The sequence below is a fragment of the Strix uralensis genome, chromosome 1 (assembly GCF_047716275.1).
Source record: "Strix uralensis isolate ZFMK-TIS-50842 chromosome 1, bStrUra1, whole genome shotgun sequence".
Taxonomy (NCBI): domain Eukaryota; kingdom Metazoa; phylum Chordata; class Aves; order Strigiformes; family Strigidae; genus Strix; species Strix uralensis.
Genome location: NC_133972.1, coordinates 152443394 through 152465031, shown reverse-complemented (window position 1 = coordinate 152465031; position 21638 = coordinate 152443394). Strand labels below are relative to the sequence as shown.

The window sequence follows — 21638 nt, the reverse complement described above, 5'->3', positions numbered from 1 at the left end:
GGCATAGACTGATGCCACAGACAAACTCAGTTGTCAGGAAGGGAGATGGAGAGGCAGTTAGCCACATATGAGTCAGAGCTCTAAGCCAGCAGTCATGTCGTAGCCTAGTGCTTCACCTTGATGTAGAGCTGTGAGAACCAGCTTGATCACAGCTTTGAATGGGCAAAATGCTCTAGGCATTACATACTAATTCCATTAATTGAATCTTGGACATTTCAAACACATGAATTATGAGTTTCTCCTTCTGTAAAGTTCCTCCTAAATTACTTTCCACCATGTGTCCCTTTGGCCATCTGGCCTCTAACTAAATTGTCTGGTGACACAGCTGTCAGCTGAAAAGCCACTCTGTTATTAAGCACAGTTGTTCACTTATCAGATTGTTTTGCATCTTTTGGTCTTGCACAGAACAATTTTTCTTACTTCAATCCATTTCTGGAGGCTGATGGGAAATCTCATGGTGTGTCTGGTTAATTTTTTGTCCTCTGTTAGTTTGCAGGCCAAGCATCCTTCTTGCATCCTGCATTGCAGAGGTGAGACTTTTTTTGCAATACTTGTCAGAAATGAACCAGGTATCAGTATCTGAGCCTTCCACTATCACTCTACTATATTTTTATATGGGTGACCTAGTGGTCACCAATACTAGCGCAAAAAGCTTTTTTATTTTATTCTGAAATATGTTTGCTAGTCTGAATTTAAGAAACTATTTTACAATTCTTTTTCATTGGCAAATAGATGATTTAGAGAGTGGGCAACAGTCTAAAGACTTCAGTGACTTGCTCTTTATGTATGAGCACTGAGCAGAAATTACAGTGAGAATGCATGAGCATGGAAGTACAGGCACAATTTGTTGGCAATTCATAAAGCGACACCTATTTTATAGACTAGATATATAGCACAAAATGCTGATTGCAGAACAGAGATGATGTTTAAAAAAGATTAGGAACACAGGGTTGCTTTTAAAATAGCAAATATTTTTGCATTGTTATTTAGGGTTTGCCCAAAAATGGAAGAGTTAACTTTCTTGTTCTGTACAATCTAGAATTTGCAAGCCAGCAGGATGGCAATACTCTGGGTCTTGCCTCAGTGTTGTTTAAACCAAGCTAACTGTAGAGATATTTGTATCATCCTCACAGCATGGGTTTGGTAAATAACCTTCTTGGTCTTTCATTGTAGAGCTTCAGTAGAAATTTAAACAAACAGGTTCAGTAATGTTTTCATTCTCATGTTCTCTGCCAAGACAACCCCTGCCAAAAGGCTGTGGGCCTCCTGAGGCCAGGGAAAACAGCAGATCCCATCACAATGCTCTGTCAAATACATGTATTTTATTTTTAAATGAACTGGCAAGCCTAGGATATTCTTATGGCTCCATTCCCAAAACCTGAGTTTTGGGTGATTATCAAAGCCCCAACAACGTGATGGTGACCCTTTCCTCAGGAATAGTTCATCGGGGCTTGGGGGACTGCCAGGCTGTTGCCATTATGGGGAGGAATGAATAACACAAGGCAGGTATTTCACTGCATGCAATCAGGTCTATTTATAAAGAATGTACACAAGTTCTCTCTCTATGGACACAGGGAGAATACCCAAGCAGCAGCCCTATTGCTCACAAATCCAAGTCTACCTTTTCAGCACGAAATATGCTTAAAAGAATTTGTCCTCCCATGACAATATTTACTGTCATCTTCCTCTTCACTGGCTTGCTAGGCTGCACAGGCGATCTGACTCTTGCCTTTCTTACCAGGCCAATAGAAATCCTTTAGGTTGCAGTTTGACACACACTTTTTTCAGGAGCATCAGGAAAAAAAAGGGTTATTTCAAAGTGAAATCAATCCCTAGACTTTATTCATCACCCAATGACGCAAGCAGTCGGACTGGCACAACTTGGGAGGTAGCACAGGAATTGAAACAAGCAGCAGAAAGCAGCTTACATTGGTGCGCTATCCAATACAACAAAACAAACCCCACTCACCCAGTTACGCTCGTTCTTCTCAGTGAGTTGCCTTGCTGAGCTCTCCAAATCCTTTGGAGGTATATTCACGTTGCTTCCAACTACCCCTACATCAGGGGACATACATTTGTTCTGTCCATTTAGCCCAGATTCACCAAAGATTCCCACTGTGTTACAGCAAAAACGGTGTCCCAGAGTTGCTGATCCAGAACAAGATGTGATATGACTGACTGATACAAAGGAGCTTCCTTTCTAAAATTTCTTTCACTAAAAAGTCTGATGATTTACATCAAATGATGGCAGTTCAAATAATCTCTCATTTTGTGTATTTTCACATGCACAGTTTGAATAGATTTTGAAAAACAAAATTTGCGCAAGGTTGGTTGGGGTTTTTTTTTCCCCCACTAAAATGTTGGCATTAAAGTACTGCCTTTTGTTCAAACTTCCCAAAATATGAAAGTTTGGGAAAATTTGGATATGGACAAAAATCAACTCCAGTTATTGAATTTGACAAATCAAAACTAAAAATCGCTCCCTAGGATATCTGGGTATGTTTTAGCTGTTCCACAATTTAAAAGAAGGGCATTCAAGAACAGTTTTACAATTGTATCAATAGGTAATGAACAGAAAGCTACCTAAAATCAGAGGCATCTCAATACACATATGAAGATCAGCAACACAGGACAAATCTGTCTGAAATACGTATCCTATGCGGAGAACAACAGATGTATTAAAGGTAATATAGTCCTAGAAGAGGACAAAGAGAATCCAACATGACAATTGTCACTACTAACACAAAAACAAAGGCACTGGTATTTTTATGTAGCTCATATAAACAGTATAAATAAAATTAACTATCCAAGAACTGCTGCTACTCATAATTAATAGTTTATCCTAACACTGAATATTCAGACTGTCAGTAAGATGCCAAGTTTTTTTTAGTCTTTCTGGGACAACCTCCTACTCTCTCTACTGTAAACGTAATGAAAAATTCAGTGTGTCCAAGCAAATATCAAAATTAGTTTTTAGAAGGAAGACTCCAAATACACCAATGCTTCTGTTACCTTAATTCTCTTTATTAATTAACCATAGTTATTATCATCACGATTCTTTGTGTTTCAGACTGTTAAGTCTTGTATTAATTCCAGGTAGCACATGACCATTTTCTAAAGAACAGAAGTTTTCTTCATACCAGAATTGTAGGCAGTACTGTTCTGTACTGTTCAAAGGCATCTTTCTGTTCCTAAATGCCACTTGAAAATCTGGTGCAAATTCACCAATGCATTCAGAGAAATCTGTCCGTGATGCCCTTTTTTCTCTGCTGGCTGTAACATACTTATGCCCTAACTTCTCTCTCTCAACATTTCCCTCTCTGCCTTGCTTATCTTCCCGGTAGGATGCACCTCACTTCTCTAAGAGAAAGAGTCACCAAGTCCCATCTCCCACCATGTTCTATGAGGCCTCTCAGTATGTGCTAGCATGTGTTCTTTTGTCTGCAATTCTAATAATTTTTAAATTTTGAATGAGTTTTCAGAAATTCCCAGAGAGCAGAATCCCTCAGGTATTTTGTAATATATATACTTAAAATTCTAGTCTGAAAAGTTGCTCACAGATTTGCAACCTTATGTCCATTCAAAATAAATCATGCTTAAATCATATTTTATAACTCCAAAAAAAATAATTAAATGGGGAGGAAGCAGTCTAAGAAAGCTTTTAAAAGAATCATTTTAGTAAATAAGATGTTCATCACAGAGAAGCCAAAGAAAATGTAAAGCATGGAATGCAAATTTTAGATTTTAGATTTTAGACCTGTATTTGTGATTTCTTCTATTATAATGACAACACTAGTGAAAACAAAACCAAGGATAAACAATGCATAGAAGCTTCTGTAGTTCTTTGTACAGCCTGGTTATAGCCAAGAATTCAAATCATCCTTTATGAGAGTATCTCATAAAGAAGAGAGGAAATTTTTACTCTCAATATTTAACTCTTTCTAACCAGATTTTAGTATGGAAATAAAGATTCTGTGAAGAGGGGAAAATTACATAATTAATTCAGATTGTGGAAGTAAAACTGGAGTAAAAAGCAAAATAGTGTAATGTATTGACAGCTGACACAGAGGGAAAAAAAGATAAATAGGGGGGCCAATTTTGTGCAAGACAAAAGATAAAGGTATGGCTTCCTCAAGGCTTTTTGCTAGACCTTATCTATGTATGAGAAAGCAAATATATACTTGCTAATGATCAAGAATGGGAGAAGGACAGACAGCAACATTTAAGGGTAGCCCTTAATTATCAGGACTACAGGAAATTTCTCAAACCACAGATAGCAGGTGGTAGGTCTGCCTTGATCTCTTTGCATAGACCTCGCCAAAAGAGCAGTATCTTAATAAGATCCAAGATGAACTGAAAATTTCTGTGACTAACAAAAATCAGCAGGGCTGCAATAGCTAATGCTGTCAAGAAATCTGGAAGGGGTATGAAGCCTTGTAGTACGGAGGCGAAGTTAATCTTAGCCAAAAGGATCAGACCTTTGCAGAGAAAATTATTCCACATGTGCTTGCCACAATATTCTCCTACCTGATCTTAAAGCAGCAGGTAGCGGCCAAAATTGGGAGATGAATTCTGACACAAATACACTATAGATCTGACCCAGTACTGTGGACCCTGTGCTGTCACATGCTTTGCTATTGAGTAACAGGCACATACTTGTTTAAAGTGGGTAGCTGTTAGTTAGTATGCTAAATTTTTATCTTTGGAATTGACAATGAACAAACCAGTAAGGTTCAATTTTCTGGTTCAGCAACACCCTTTTTTATTTATCATGACTTATCTCATGAATAATGCCTAAGATGCTGTTTTAGAAAATGCCTGCATAATAAGATACTGTACTGTAAAAATGGACTCTGAGAAAACTCACAGTAAAGATGAATGAACAATGTTATCACAACATGCAGTTGCTTCCAGAGGCAATATGTAGTTGTTACTACCACTGAGTTTCTTGCTTTTAATGCCACAGAGTTATAGTAAGTACAGAGGGCACTGAAATACCTGTTTTCTATACCTGTTTTCCTGATCTGAAACTGTTCATGTTTGGGAAAGCTACGCATCTGCAGGCCTGAGTGCAGTATGTTACTTTTGCTGCAGAAATAACAGCATGAATCCTATCAAAAATTAATGCAGTGGAGGTTGTGACAAAAGTCAAGTTTGAGTCATTTCCTCCAAAGCAGTAGCCTCAGGGATAAGGCCAGATGCTCAAGAAATCTGCAATAGCTTTTCTCCCTAACAAGAAAGAATTTAGAAACTTTCAGACATAGCATAGAGTGGGTTTGTAAGCTAGGATGAAGGATCCAGAAGATAAGCAGAGGGAGGACCTGCTGCAGCAGGAAAATGTCATAAGAAACAATGTTTTGTATTTATTGAATCAGCAAATATAATAACACGATAAATTTGCTGCCCAGACATTCAGAGAATACAGAATGATTTATCCAAATTCTAATGCAATAAGAATTTTAGACAGTGAAGCAAAACAAACCAAACCTATTTGCATCTTCTATACATTCTGTACTGGCCATCGAAGTTCTGTGGAGTGTCTCTTTAGAGATGCCACAGAAATGGTTCCCCCTGCCCCAAACTGGGGAAAAGGCAGGGGGAGGAGATCTGTTCTCCTTCTGTGAAGCCCTCCATGCACGGCAGGTCCCCCCAAAGCTGAGTCCAGCCAGGCAGGCCTGAGCCATGCCCTGGCATGCAGCAGGCACGGGGAAGCAGGAGAGGGCTGTGTGCCTTCCTCCCTACTTCCATGGGATGCTTATTTGAACTCAGCTCACCCTAGAGCACGAACAGTCTCTTCATTCTCTGTTTAGAAAGTATCTGCTTTACTTTCAGTGCTAAAGGAAGTAGGTGATAAATAAGAGGAAATTCTCTATTTATGCAAGATGACAGGGCTCATAATAGCTAATAGCAGAAGGCAAATCACACTCTGAAATCCTGATCTGGCCATGGTTTTGTCACATGTTTGGAGGCCTTATGGAATTATGTTCTTCTGTAAGACTATGGTATTAAATGTTGAATTCAGTACTAAAAGAACTGGATTACAATGAATATATTTAATGCTTTTAAATGACTACATGCACACTGGAGTCCTGGCAAAACTGAGAGACCAAGCACTACATCTTGAGACAGTTTTGGCTGGCAGGTTTGCTTATTTTCCTATTTGCTACCACTTCACTTCTGAGCATGAAACAAACAAGAGTCCTATAGATTTCTGTATTTCAAAACTTCTTTAACCACTGCCCTTTTGAAATGAGGCAACAGGCTCCTCTTCTTTGGATAAAAGGAATTTCTAAAACATTTTAAATCTGGAATTTAACATGCACATGCATAAATAGGAATATGATAAATAGCTCAGAAAGTCTGATCAGATTTATTACTATAATGTGAAGATTTCTACTAGAGAGTATCCAAGGATTCTGGCAGACAAGTAGAATACAAAAAAGGGCAGCATTAAAGCTGCAAACCTTGGTATTCCTTACATGGCCTAATTTCCCAGGTACAGGCAGATGCTAAATCTTTGCATATTGCTATATTTTGATTTCAAATTATGATACAGAATCATGGTACAACTATCTTGTAAACAAACTTAACAATGTTGTAACCCCATCTATGAATTGAAAGTTGAATATAAAATTTATATTTATTCCGAATAGAAAAAGCACACCACAACACTCTTTTAACAATGTGTGATCATTTCAACGCTCAAGACAAATGATACTACATGGAAAATAGACTCCAGAAGCAGAATAAGGGGGAATTAGTCTGACCATGAAGGGAAGATAGGAAAGGTAAACTTGAAAGAATTGTAATCAGGGCTCTAGGGAAGGACTTAATGACAGAAAGACAACAGAGTTTGATGGACGAAGATACAAATTTTAATAACTCTAACAGGAAAGAAAAACTGAATTTTAACTATATTGTGGAATAAGAATTGGCAATATTTTGGAAGACATTAAAGGTTGACTACATTTTATGCCTGGGAAAATCACGAGATGGGATGGTTAAGCAACCTACTGGTGTCACATGATATGCCAGAAACAGATCACTTATTCCTCCAAAGTGAAAAACTAACAAACAAATAGCAAACCTCTGAAGTGTTTTTCATAATACAACATTTTAGGAGGATAGGCGGTGCAGGGATCTGCTTCTCCACATGCAAAGATACAGGCCATACTTAAGTACTGCCCATGAAAAATTCACCTTAAAAATTATACCCTCCATGCACAATACCTTACATTGTGGGTGTCCAAACTAAGTCAAGTCAGCCAGTTCTCCAAAGGTGCTTGTTTTTGGCTCAGTTCCTGTCTGACCCTTTCTTTAAAATACAAAGAAAGACGTTCCTGTTACAGGAAAGCACTGTGAGAGATGGAAAACAAGCAGCAGACTGCTGGCCCCCTCTCAAGCGTCCTTCCCACAACCATATGCGCCCTGTTTGAAGACAGGTTCTGAACAGTGGCTTAGATCTGTTGGTGTTCACGTGGTCTTTCCTTCTCCTTCAGGATGTGGTAATAAAACACCACTCATTATGTTTTAGACTGATTTCCAACACAGAAATGGGCAGTATTTTTATCATTCTCATTACCTTGCTAATCACACATGGAATTTTAAGATGAGTAGATAGTATCATTTCAATTAATCATACTGAAGAGCACCAAAAATATTTAGGCAGACTAAACAGAAATCCTTATGAAAAGCATCTAAATGTACATGAAACTTGAGCTGAAATGATTCTTCAGTTTTGCTCAACAAGGTTCAGCAGCTGGAAATTGAAGCTAAAGGTTCCAGATAAGGCATTAGATATGTATTTTAGCAACGAGTGATTAGCTACTGGCCTGATTTACAAAGGCTTAGGCAAAATGCTATCCACTGGAAATATGTAAATTAAGTCTGAATGTCCCAAAGGTATGCTTGGTATGGGAATTAACTCAGGGAAGACCACTGGGCTGTATGGGCAAGTGACACTTCCAGCCTTACAGTTTATGAATATATGAAAGGATACTGATGACTTAACTGGCTCATGGTATGACTGCGATCATAAAATGCTTTGGCTTAAGATATCTGTATGCATGTGGAAAAGTTATCACTCCCATTTAGTGTTCATCTTAAAATGAGAGCAGTAGCGTTGTTAAAACCTAATGTCATCAGCCGTTAACATTCTACTAGATAAATCCATTAAATTTTTTTCATCTTTTCCATGGACAGTGTAAACACTAAGAAAGCACTTGGGCACCGGCTTTATGCAAGCAGCAGAAATTCATACTTCTAGCACTGCAAGTGCTTGGAACAATTCTGATGGCCCACCTGGGAAATACTAGCAATTTACAAGAACGACAATTGCAATGTGAGGACAATATCCAGATGAAATGCACAGAGACAGAAACACAACCATATGCATTGCTAGAAAATTGGTTAAAAAAAAAATTCAGTCAATCAACAGAGGATTGGATGATTATTTTGCTCTTCAGTAGCTAGCACCTACCTCAACAGGCTGGCCTGAATCCATGATCTTCCAGGAGAAATAAGAGGCTGTGTTACCTCTTTTTCATCAGCTGCTTAAAATTTAAGGCTCAGTCAAGCAAACAGCAATGCAGAAACAATCTGGAGGGGCTCAGTGGATTCAGGAAAACTTTAAAATGGAAAACCCTACAGCCTACAGCTGCCCACACTAATAAGTAAAATGTCGCTCCCCCATCTACCCATTTGTTTTACTTTTAATCAGTATTTTTCCTAAACAGAAAAGGCAGAGTGACAGCCTAGGGAAGTAATTATGCATGTACTCATAATAAAATTGGGATAGGAACTCATTATTTCTTTGCATACAGTAAAGGACCAAGGCACTTTTTTCATGCAAGGCTACTGCCAAGAAATGCACACAATCACACAGCTTTTGAAATATTATCTGAATAATTTAGAAGAGTGCTGCTTTATGTGAGTCCAACAAAAAGCTTTATGTGAGTCAAACAAAAAGTTGTAGGACATGGCAACATTCATACAAGGGAGTCTGAGGCTCAAGGGCCCAGAGTATTGGCAAGAAAGGGGGAGGGGGAATATCTTGCAATATCAGTTCTGTTTCTATTAAGAAATATATTTCTATACCCGACTACAGGTACAGAAAAGACAGATTTCTGTCACCTAAATGCTAGATTACTGCAGTATGTGCTCAGTGTGGAAATTTTGGAAATTCTAATCAATGTGCAATGAGGTAAACTGCACTCTGAACTGTGTTTCCTGTATGAAATAAATTACACCTCTACTGAAAGACTGGCAGGAGTCTTCACTTAAAGCTAATTCCATTTTTAAGTCTTAGCTTTGAACTATACATTCTTAAACTGGAAAATACAGGATTAGAACTGGCCAGAAGGTGTAAACTCATTCCTGAGGAAAAGAAAAAAGAGTTTTTAAATGTCCTGAATGAGGATACAAAAGGAAAAAAAGAGAGCTTTTTCCAGAAAAACAGTAATTTTGGAGAGCAATTTCCTTCTGAGCATCCTACAGGCAGGACCTGTCATTGCCAAAAAAAACACGGCTCAGGTTTCCTGCTCAAATCCTTTCAGACACTCTCCCTCTCACCATCCCACCGCCCCACCGCCTGCTTTTGAGGCAGAGGGCAACAACTCTTCCCATAGTTAATGAGCCCTTTGGCTCTCACTAACTAAGAAAATTTTTCTCATGAAAGATTTCAATGACGCAAGAAGAGTTTTTTCCACTGGAAAATCATCTGGAGAGAAGGTGCCAAATCATGCAAATCATCTCTACTGATACTGAACAACCTTCCTCCTTTCTGGTACTGTGACAGCTAGGAAAGCCTTTCATGTAATTCCAGCATTCGTGCACATCGCATTTTTAGTGAATTTATTTTATTGGTGGGTAATGATTACACTGGGGTAAATTGTGGGCAATCAATCCTAGTAGGTCTGCTTTAGACTGCAGCAGGGGTTTAGCAAGACTGCTGGAAATTAGCTAAATGGGAATTAAGCAGAGACTAAGAGGCTTTGTTGAAAAAATTATCATAGTATATTTATATTTTTAAATTTTTTTTTTTTTACAGCTTTTGCAGCGCTTTGAGAGAGTCCTAGAGGCAGAAAGTGCAATTAAGAGGTTGCAGAAGAAGAAGGAGGCAGCTGGAGAGCCCTGCCAAGTCCCTGCCCTCCCCTCCTGCTGCAGGGGCACAGGGCAGCTGCTCCCACCTGAGACACCAGGACCTTTCAGGAGGTTTCATGCAGTATCTGAATGTCACTAACCACCTACCATTAAACAAGATTGAAGTTTTTCCAGCAACTGAGTCTAATACATCTCACAAAATAGCAAGCTGAAGGCTCATTATGGAAGAAAATTTTTCATCTATCAATTTTCTTTGATATTTTTAATAAAATTTTGCTTGGTGTGGACTCTTCCTTTTTATATGGCAGTTGGTATTTATTAATAAGGAATCAATTTAAAAATACTTTTAGCAGTGGAGGGAGGTTGCTTAGTATGTTCTGATGAGCCAAGTATCAGTGACATTTTTTAACTGAATCAACAAAACAGAATAAATACAACACCCACAAAGCATGTAATTACACAGAATGGCCACAGTGCAAAATGGCAGCAACAGTCCCATCCAAATTACTCACATTCCTTATACATTATCTCAAACAACATTTGCATTTGTAACTATCCTACTCTCATAATTTAGCAAAAAGCTTAAGCACAGGTGGTCTCAATATGAATAGGGCTTTTTCCATGCTTAAAAATAAGGAGATAGTTAGTTTTGGGGGGTGGGATGGGGAGGGGTAGTATGCCTCAAGGACATAAAATGAAAATACCAAAGTTCTCTGACAATATGTTGAAATATTTTGTTGCTTCCAATCTGTATTTCAGCTTTTGTACTTAAATTACATCTGTACCTATGTGAAATTAAGAGTATTAAACTATCGAATGACAGCAAAGATGAAAATGCATGGATTGGAAGAAAAGTAACAGCTATGGTTGGGCTGGAAAATATAGTTATTACAAAGAACTGTATTTATCAGCTGAGTCTAATTTTTCCAATCATTTCAATGCTGTCTTGTGGTGGAGTAAATACTGGTTTAGGCCAATACTATAATCTTTGACTGGGTTCTATGCTGAGCAAAACCCAGGTATGTGTGTTGAATGAGGAATGGCAATGCTGAGAAGTTTCGGGTCCCTGGGTTGGCAACCATCATTTATTACAGAGATTATCCATTTAATTCTATTATTTTCCTTTATTGCTATCTAGGGTTCTTTACAATCCCCTGATCCATAGATTGATGCAGAAATGTCATTTTTTACTGGCAAAAGTGATTATTTTTCCATTTCTGAGGGAGGCATCAGTTTTATTTCACTTCCATCCTGCAACACTTCCCACCTCTCTCCCGCAGACATACTGTAAAAAGTTTGACTAGAAGTCCCTAAAGCATATGGGAATGGTTAACTCCTCTGAAGCAGCAGGGGCTCTGGGCTTTTCCACTGCTTTCGTTTACCTCCATCTTTGGTACTGAGTTTGTACTTCCAGTACTGACACCAAGGTTTGCTATTTATGTGGTCTTTCAGAAGTGTAGTGAGGTATGACACAAATCTAGGTGCCACTTGCAAAGAAACCCTTTGAAGAACAGCCCTATCAAATCATGCTTTTAAGAAAGTGGTTTTCAGAGGACTTTGAACCCAATCTTCTTGTGTAGATGGAAGCACCTACACAAACCCACTCTATGGAGGCGCTTTCCATGTTTAAGAAGTCTATTACACATCCACGTAAATGTTAACACACAAAAAGTTGGTGTACAAAGTAGAGGAGACGCATAAGAAGGCTGCTTTCTGAAAGCTAGATGGTAAAAATTAGATGCCAACACTTTCTCTCCCTACTCTATGAAACATCCCACGTGCTATTTTTTTCTATTCTGTTTTTGGGTGGTGTAGAAGAGTTTCCTTAGTACCGCCCTCCATACAGAGGCTAGTGATAACTGAAATTGCAGAGGTCATATAATTAAAATCCAGAAACAATATTAAAATGGGATCCTTTGCAAATACCATGTAATTTGCAGTGGGTTGACCTTCGCTGGATGCCAGGTGCCCACCAAGCCACTCTATCACTCCCCCTCCTCAACTTGACAGGGGAGAGAAATATAACGAAAGGCTCATGGGTCGAGAAAAGGACAGGGAGATCACTTGGCAATTATCATCATGGGCAGAACAGACTCAGCTTGGGGAAATTAATTTAATTAATTGCCAATCAAAATCAGAGCAGGATAATGAGAAAATAAAACCCCCTAAATCTTAAAACACCTTCCCCCACCCCTCCCTTCTTCCTGGGCTCAATTTCATTCCTGATTTCTCTACCTCCTTAGCTCCAGTGGTGCGGGGGGACAGGGAATGGGGGTTGCAGACAGTTCATCACACATTGTCTCTGCCGCTTCTTCCTCCTCAGGCGGAGGATTCCTCACATCTTCCCCTGCTCCAGCATGGGGTCCCTCCCACAGGAGACAGTCCTCCATGAACTTCTCCAGCGTGGGTCCTTCCCATGGGCTGCAGTTCTTCATGAACTGCTCCAGTGTGGGTCCCTTCCATGGGTTAGAGTCCTTCAGGAACAGACTGCTCCAGCGTGGGTCCCCCACAGGGTCACAAGTCCTGCCAGCAAACCTGCTTCAGCGTGGGCTCTTCTTTCCACAGGTCCTGTCAGGAGCCTGCTCCACCACAAGCTTCCCATGGGGTCCCAGCCTCCTTCAGGCACATCCACCCGCTCTGGCAGTCCTCCACAGTCTGCAGGTGGAGATCTGCTCCACCGTTAACCTTAACCTCCACGGGCTGCAGGGCACAGCTGCCTCACCATGGGCTGCACCACGGGCTGCAGGGGAATCTCTGCTCCAGCACCTGGAGCACCTCCTCCCCCTCCTCCTTCACCGACCTTGGGGTCTGCAGAGTTGTTTCTCTCACATATTCTCACTCCCCTCCCCGGCTGCGATTACTGCTGTGTAGCAGTTTTTTCCCCTTCTTAAAATACATTACCACAGAGGCTCTACCACCATCACTGATGGGCTCTGCCTTGGCCAGTGGCAGGTCCGTCTTGGAGCCAGTTGGCATTGGCTCTACCGGACACAGCAGAAGCTTCTAGAAACTTCTCACAGAGCCACCCCTGTAGCCCGCCACTACCAAAGCCCTGCCACGCATTCCCAATACATTATTATATCCAAGGCCTGGACTAAGGTGGAATAGGAATTAACTGTAATGTCTTACAGTCCAGGAAGAGGCTGTATTTATTGACTTTTACTGTAATTCTGAACTGTAATAAGGTTATCTCCTGAAAATATCAAATGCCACGTTTCTCAAACACAGCAAATTTTGAACCAACCCGTTTATAAAAGAACAGTAGTAAATGGGCACAGGAGCACAAAGAGATGCTGACATACGCATATTATGCACTAGCAAAAGTGGTCCCTCTTTGGCTCTTAACCTGAAATAGATTTTTTTATTAAATACTTCTATGCAGTCCGATTTACGAGAAACCATCTGCTGCACCAAGTTCTTAATTTACAACCTGATGCTTGCTTATTCATTTCTGTTAACCTTTTAACTTTACTTATACCTGGTAAATGAAAGAGCAGATGACTGCAGCTCTGGTCCAAGCCAGCACCAGTCCCTGTTGTTATGGCAACTGGTGTTCGCACAGCCCTGCTCTTCGGCTGCAGCTGCTTCCTATCCTACCGCAAAGGATGGAAAAGCAATTTTCAAAAATTTCTCTGTGAAAGGTTACCTCTGAAACCCTGTATTCTGCATACAGAGTCTTGACCAGACCCTAGCTGCAAAGATGAACCTGGTCTATAAAACTTCCCACAGTTAGAAGCAACCAGAATACAGTAGAGCAGCAGCATAAGCCAGTCATTTAATCCCAGAGAAAAGAGCAAGAACTATTCATAAATGCACAACTATATTAAAGGTAACTATGCAAGATAAACTGTTAGCCAGCCAGATTGCTAGATAGTGATAAAATTTCTCCTCTATTCTTCTGATTTTCTTTATTTATGTTACAAAGGACTTCATTCTACTCCCACTTCATAGCTATTTTGCAAATGTCTTCACTAGGGAATTAACTGATCCTGGCGGACCACTGAGTGCAGGTACGTTTGCTGATGCCATGAGCAAGTTTTTCTCCAAAGTGCATCAGGTGAGTTTGTGTGAAATGTGGATAATGTTTTTCTTTAATGTGCTTCAGGAAAAGAGATTTTACTATAGAAATAGTGCAAAGTACAAAGAATAAAAACCAATTGTCTTTGTTTTTAAAGCCTTAGCCGATACTGTGAGTCAGGTAATGATAAAAAATAAAAAAATGTTTTATTAGTTGAGGATCTGAACAAGCGAGTCCTGAGGCGATCAATATGCAGCTTTTCAGTTCTGATAAAAGAGAATTATTTTTCACTTGGTTGCTACATCATTTAAAAATTAATTATTTTTATTTTCATTTCAGTAACTATCTCCAGCCAAGACTGGGGTCTTACTGTGCTGGTCGCTGTTGGAAAACAGTAAGGAGAGATCCTGTCCTAAGGTGTTTGCAGCCCATAAGGTAAATCATGATTGTAAGGTCTCTCTGACCATGAGGCTACATGCTGCTTTATCTACTCTGAGGCACTTTAAAGTATAATATAGAAAAAATAATTGAATACAACAGCTAACTTAGTCACTGAAAACTGGAAGGAAATAGAAATAAGATGACTTAAAGCCTGCTTTAAAATAAACAAAATATATTTTTGTTATAGTTGACATTGAACAGGTTTATAAAGCACTTCTACAGTCCAGGTTTCTGGCAAGAAACTGTACAGCTTAAGTTACTACCCTACACATATATATCAGCAAGTTTTCCAATGTAACACAGCAGGCTATGCGAATGTGTTCCAAAATACTTGACAGTTTTTGTGCAGTTTTTGTTAATTCAGTCTTTTCCCCCATGGTTTGCTTGTAACCCATGGTGACTGCCACGGGGACTCACCTGCTTCTGCAGATTCTTACTTTCCCAGAAAGTCATTACTGGTGCTAACACTTCCACACTTAGCTGAATCAGACCCTCTAAAGAGAAGGCAATTTGTGCAAAGGGTTGCAAGGATCAAGAAACGGTTAATAAGCAGAAATGTAGTCTATTATTATCCCCAGCTATAGCCTATGCAGTAGCTGAATCCTGTGAAAAGTTCTTTGCTCACATAGCAATGGATATTCTTAAGAGAAACTGCTCTATTGTGTGGGCTCACTGTGAGTCTTTCCTTTTTTTCCTCCCTCATGGAAGCCACTCGCCCTATGAACAGTACGTACGCTTATCTTCTAGAAGATGTCTTTCAATTTCACCACCTGCGGTGCTTCATGAAGCTACTTACTACTTTTCTACCCCTCTTCATCCATATCAATTTACCTTGCTCATCATTGTCAAAGCCTCAGCAGTGTACTGCTACTTGTTGCTACTACCTATATTTGTGTCTGTTAGTGACTTGTTGTAAACCTAGGAGAAATTGTTTGTCTTATTTTAGCTATAACAACTGATATTGTCCTATATCTTCCTGTAAAAAATAGGGAGATTGCAATACACTTTATTAAAATGGACGTAAAAAATCAAGTAGGAAAATGAACAAATAGTCTAAGAAAGGACCAGCTGAAATAGGAAGAAAGGAGAAGTGAAGGGAAAATTAAAAAACTCATTACTTCCTTTTTAATTTAAAAATATTTTAGCTTTCAAAATGTCTTAGTAAAGATACAAACCTTAGGCTACACAAATACATACAGTTCCAATGAGAGCAGACACAGAAAGCTAAATATGCTGGCTGACAAAAAAAGAGGAGGATATAATGAAATTTGTGGGGTGGGAGGAGATTACTAAGATTAATATATGGCAGTTACTAACCCCTTCCTCACTGATATGCTTGCTGATCCTGTATACCATACATTCTTTCACCTCTGAGTGTTTTACCCCTCTTTCCATTTTGATGTCTAACACCTGGTGGTTTTTTTTCCACTTAATTGAAACATGTTGACAATCACAGCCACCTTTTACTGCTTTTGGCTTTTTCCTGAAATCTTCCCTTCACCTTGCCTCTTCTTCTCTCTTCACAGAATTTCACCAATTTATTCCAAGCGAAAAATGACAAAGAACAACTTCATCCTCTTCTTCCCAGCTGCCTCTGTCTGGTCCCCCTTTCCCCAGCTGCCTCCTCCCTTTCTATGTCCCAGTTACAGAAGTTTCCTACCTCCACTTACGCCAATGCCACATCCCATCTCCATCTCCCCCACCTTGCTCTTACCCCCTCCCTTACTCTTCCCTTTTGCCTCTCACTCTTAGGTAGTTTTCAGTTCTCACAATAAAGGCATGTTTTCCTCTTCATGTCTTAAACCCATACTTGACCTCATTTGCCTCTCCCTTTCATCTGTACATTCACTGAACATGCTGTTTCTAGTCCCTGGAGTAGCTCTCCTTATTCCTTTCTTTTCCTGTGGCAAACCTTACCCTACAACAGCTCTCAATGAAGTACTTTATGACTTTCAAGGCACTAATCAGGGCCAGTGTGCGTTCCTCAGGTTCCTTAAGCTGCTGCCACCATGACTGTGTTGAAAGGTGAACCTCAACCTTCCCTGAAGTCCTGCTATCCCTTCCTTTGTTCCTACCAGTCAGTTCACTCATCACTCCCTTCCTCTCTAATCTCTTCTGTAAAGCTTTCGTGTAAAGAGTTTCTCTTACCCCTAGTCAGTCTCTACTGGACTTGAGTGTTGTCCTCCTTACCTCTGCTATTCTCATCTGTAAACACAAATTCAACTATCGCATGTTTCTAGGAAGAATACTTACTGATCTACCTCTATCTGGCTTCTGTTTATGATGTTTAGGCACCAACTCAAAGTAAGTGTGGCTAAGATAATGCTAAGCGTGGGTACAGAGGTAACACTCGCTGTGTTTAGCCTTCATTGCTGGAGGCAAGACTGTCACCTGTCATTCAAGCTTACCTGCCAGTATCATCTTGAACCTCTAAATTCACAGCATTTCCTATACCAACTCACCTTCAAATTCTCGTAATTTCACATGTGGTTACTACAAAGTCTTTCTTCAGCCTTCGGGGGTACAGCATAGATCCTTTATGACTTCTCTCTCCTTGTATTTCGGTCAGCACAGAGTCATCATCTCCCTATTCCAGTTGGCCTGTGATGCCCACCTTTGTGAATTTTCACTCCTGCACTTTCATGATTTCTTCCTGGTGCTTTGTAGCTTGCTGTAAAAGTCTGCAAAGCTACTTCTTTTCCTCTGAAGCTACCTATAGGCATTTGCTGCTTTATATGCAAATTATAATCTATCTGGGACAGCAACCATCTCCATGTTGTGTTTGTACAGCATCTAGCACGATGAATTTCTGGACCTAAACTGAGATTTCTAGATACCACTGCAATACATAGTAATTCTGAAAACATTTAAAACCCTACATCAGATCAGAGTTTCTCATTCCCCTTCCCATCGCTGTCCGTACTTCAGTCGCACAACTAAGCATGTACCACACTGACAAGAACGAGGAAATTCAAACTTGTAGGTCAGCTCCCGTGCAGCCCACCATCCGATCAGTTTTCTTTTGTGTACATCCCTGATTTGAGGAGGCGTGGAAGGCGGCCGGTGTGTCATACCTCTTCCTTATTTTAAACCTATTTCCTAAACGACTCCTTTTGCAAAGGAAGCCGCGGATTCCCCAGCGAGAGCCTCGAAGCCCCAAGTTCTCTTCCCTGCTGGTGACGTTATTACATAGTTGACGGCATCTGCACGCTCTCTCTCACAGCCAAGCACCACCGAGAGAGGGTCCCCAGGTACCGAACAAGCTCTTGTCGCGAAAAGCCCCGAGCGCGGGTGGTGGGTCCCGGCGCGTCGCCGGGGCGGGGGTGGCCGGGGAGCGGCGGCGGCTCCCAGCGCACCGGGCTGCCCCGGCGACCCCCCGGGATTTTTAAACCCAGACTTTGGCGTCTGTGAGGGCAGAAAGGGCGGTCTCGGAAAAGGAGGTGAGGCGTCAGCTAGGCGGGTATGCCCACACCTACAGACACACTTCCTAGGGCCGTGTGCCGCAGACCTCCCCCTCCCCGGGGCCGCCGGCCCGCCGTGCCCGCCCGCGGCGGGGCCCCCACTCACCGGGCCGCGGGCCGCCCTGCTCCCGGCCGCCGGGCTCGGCGCTGCCGCCCTCCTGCGGCGGGCTCTCGGAGTCGGTGTTGGTCAGCCAGGTGGACTCGGTCTCCCGCGTCCAGCTCTCGTAGTAGCGGGGCTCGATGGCGTCGGCCCTGCTGCCCCCGCAGCCCATGGCGGCTCCCCGCTCACTGCCGCCGCCGCCGCCGCCCGGGCAGCAGCATCGCGCCGCCGGGCACGGCCCCGCCGCCCGGCACGGCCCCGCTCACGCCCTCCGCCCCATCCTCGCCCGCCCCGGCTCTCCCCAGCTTCGCCTGCCCGTCTCCCTCTCCTTCCCGGTTTTATTATCTCCTCTCGCCCCCTCCCCGCCCCGGCTGTCCCCTCCCCTTCTCCTCCTGTTACCCCCTCCCCTCCCGCTTTTCTCCTCTCGCCCATCCCGCCGCCCCCCAGCCCGTCCCCGATCTCTCCGCACCCCGGGCTGCCGGCAGCCGGCGCGGAGCCCCGAGGAGGGGGCACGGCTGGCTCCGCTGCGCCGCAGACCCCGCCGGCCCCCGCCGCCGGCCGGGAGCGGACACACGCCGAGGGCTGGCCGGCTTCCCCTCCCTCCCTCAGCGATTGATTTATACATACAGGCATTATACATGCAGGATTTATACATACATGCAGGATTTATACATACAGGATTTATACATACATACAGGATTTATACATACAGGCTTTATACATACAGGATTTATACATACAGGCTGGCAATACGTGCCAGCCTGCCACAGCGAGCACTGCGTAGCAGTCTCCTCCGCCTGGTTTTACACCCCGTTTGTGTACCCTGACTGGGTCTTGCGCCCCATTTCATAAAGCCGTCTGCCCCTTTCTTGATTTAACCAGGAGAGCCTTGCTTCCACCCTCGGCGTTAGCTGAGTTGCTGCTGTGTAGTTGGGAACGGAAGATGCAACACTGACTGCTCAACTCCAGAGAAACTTCCACTCCTTCCTCTTGGATATGCACTTTGGGAAGCAACCAAGAACATGACATTCCTGCAAAACAAACTAGAATTTATGCTATTGTGGGTAATCTAAATGGCAGACACAGAGGTTTGACACTGTTTTGAGTCATATTGATGGTGGTCGCAGTTTGTGTTGCAATAGCTGCCTCTCAAGGCCCCGGTCAGGGTTGGAGCAAGACCCACAAACACTAGGCCCTGCAGGATCATATCATGAGAGGGAGACTTTATCACAAATAAATGTTTCTCTCCTGTAATCATTTTGTAGTAGAGCAGCAGGTATGACTCTGTCCCCTAAGACAACTGTGCTGGGTTTGTGTGTGGCAGGGGTTTTGCTAGCAGGGGAGAGAAGCTTCTCCAAAGCTGCCCCAGTTCCAAGTCAGACCCACCTCTGGCCAAAGATGAGCCAATTAGCGATGGTGGCTGCACCTCTCTGATAACGGATTTAAGAAGGGCAACTTGAGAGGGAGTTGGGACTTGTGAGGAGGAGTTATGAGAAGGACACCTCTGCGAACACTGAGGTCAGTGGAAGGAAGGAGGAGGAAGGAGGGGAGGAGCACTGGTGGAGATGTTACTGATTTGTTATTAATTTGAGCTGATTTTAATGATTTTTGGTGATTTGGATTTAAATAAGGAATGATTTAGAGTAACCATACAACCAGTTATGCTGCTACAAAGTCCTTTGTAAAGTCCCAGGCTAAGGCCACATAGGCTAGTAATAGTTATTAACTAGATTTCTATTCAAAGAATAAGAGTCATGATGAGGTACATTTGTTAGACTGTTCAGTAAGGACAATTTATTACACTGTAGACCAGGTGTTCTAAAAGATGCATTGTGAAAGGTCCTCAAAGCAGGTTAAAATTGCAATGTAAGCCAAAGTCCTTGAGTCAAGGACATTGGAGGGTCTTTCTTTTGAGTCAGTAGTTTGTGGTGGTCACGAAAGCAGCCTCTCAATTCAGGACTCAAGTGCGCATGACCAGAAAAAGGTGGGAATAAGAAAATGAGTTACGGGAATTATCATGTTTATGTATGAGAACTTGTTTATTGTGAATTGCTGTATTCTCTATAATCAGCATGAATTAGGTGTGCGTTATTGGTGACATGACTCCCCTACGCACCCGGCCGTTAATAAAGGAGTGTCTGCTTATCTACATCACATTGGTGTTGATAAGTTCTTTTATCCTGTTTTAGTGACACAGAGACCCCCCCTCAGCCTGGAGGTCACCGCAGGAGCAGAGATTCGCCTGTGGAGGAGCCCTGGGACCCTGAGGGAAGAAGCAGCCTCACTGTTGTAGTTCAGCACTGGGAGCAATGGAACACGCGGGGGTGACCCACACTGGAGCATCTCGAGAAGCATACGTCCTGTGGGGACAACTCATGGTGAAGAGAGTTTGTGGAGGACTGTCTCCCGTGAGAGGGATGCCACGTGGAGCAGGGGGAAGAATGCAGAAGAGTCCATCCCCCCACCTCGGAGGAAAAAGCAGCAAACTGACTGCACCCCATCCCCTGCCCCTGTGCCTTGGGAACAAAAGCTGGGTCTGAGAAGAAGGGCGGGGTTGGGGGAGGTGTTCTAAGATATGGTAACACTTGTTAGTGTTTGAATTAAAGTGATGTTTTTGTTTTCTTCCCTTAACAAGCATGTCTTTTGCCTGTGACCCTTAATGGGTGACAAACCCCTCTCTGTCCTTATCTCAGTTCCTGAGCCTTTCTTGTTTCATTTTTTCTCCTTCCCAGCACTGGAGGGGAAGGGGTGAGTGAACGGCTGGTGGTGCTCAGTGGCCTAAACCACAACAACAACTTACAGAATGATACAGAAGTCATGTGTACTGCACATCATGCCCTTACACAACGCTGCTGTTGGCTAAAAAGGATACATCTAGTGAAATCTGGAGAAACTCAGGCTGCCCGGTGTTATTAGAGTTGCAAGTAGAAGCACAAACTTAGCTAAGTAGAAGCTAAAAGCTCTTGCTCCTAGAGGCTGGTTAAAGATCTTTGAGAGGATTGATCCAACAGGCCTTAGTCCTGCATCCCAGCTGGTAGGTCCTGAAGTTCTGAAGTGACTCAGGTCGGAGACTGCTGCCCGGGTTGCTGAATCACCCATTACTTTTTCCGAAGCAGATGACTATTGAGATGTTTCTAAGCAGCTTCCCAGCCAAATACTGACTCACGACGATCTTACTTTCCTCCTGAGATCTGCTGAGATCCCTCACAACATGGGAGTACTGCTGACATTTATTGCCCACGTACTTGTGCCACCAAGGTCCCAGGATCAGCGGGGCAGCAGTTGGAGAGGAAGCAGCTGCTTTTTCATCACAGTGGTAATGTTTTTTTGATTAATAAGGCTTTTTTTTAAATAAAAAGAGGGTTCCAACAGAGATTTTATTTCAATCAAACTACCCCATCAGTGGCAATGGAATATAGTGGTGTCTGAAACCAACAAAGAGGTCTAACATACATCCTACTTCCCAGGAATTGTGTGCACCCCAGGTGGGCATAGGGCATGGCCCAGGAAAAACTGC

The 21638-nt window shown here is 42.4% G+C and overlaps 1 protein-coding gene and 1 long non-coding RNA gene across 2 annotated transcripts in view; one reads left to right on the top strand and one right to left on the bottom strand.

Moving 5' to 3' along the window:
- Nucleotides 1-10401, top strand: part of LOC141950756 (uncharacterized) — a 41030-nt gene extending 30629 nt beyond the window's left edge. The window contains exon 3 of the long non-coding RNA XR_012631149.1: nucleotides 10049-10401. This is a non-coding gene — a long non-coding RNA (uncharacterized LOC141950756). The remainder of the gene's footprint in view (nucleotides 1-10048) is intronic.
- BAALC (BAALC binder of MAP3K1 and KLF4) overlaps nucleotides 1-18383 on the bottom strand; it is a 30273-nt gene extending 11890 nt beyond the window's left edge. Inside the window, exon 1 of the mRNA XM_074886020.1 lies at nucleotides 18128-18383. Coding sequence (XP_074742121.1) covers nucleotides 18128-18293 — 166 coding nt within the window. The 5' untranslated portion in view covers nucleotides 18294-18383. The remainder of the gene's footprint in view (nucleotides 1-18127) is intronic.
- Nucleotides 18384-21638: the final 3255 nt, after the last annotated feature.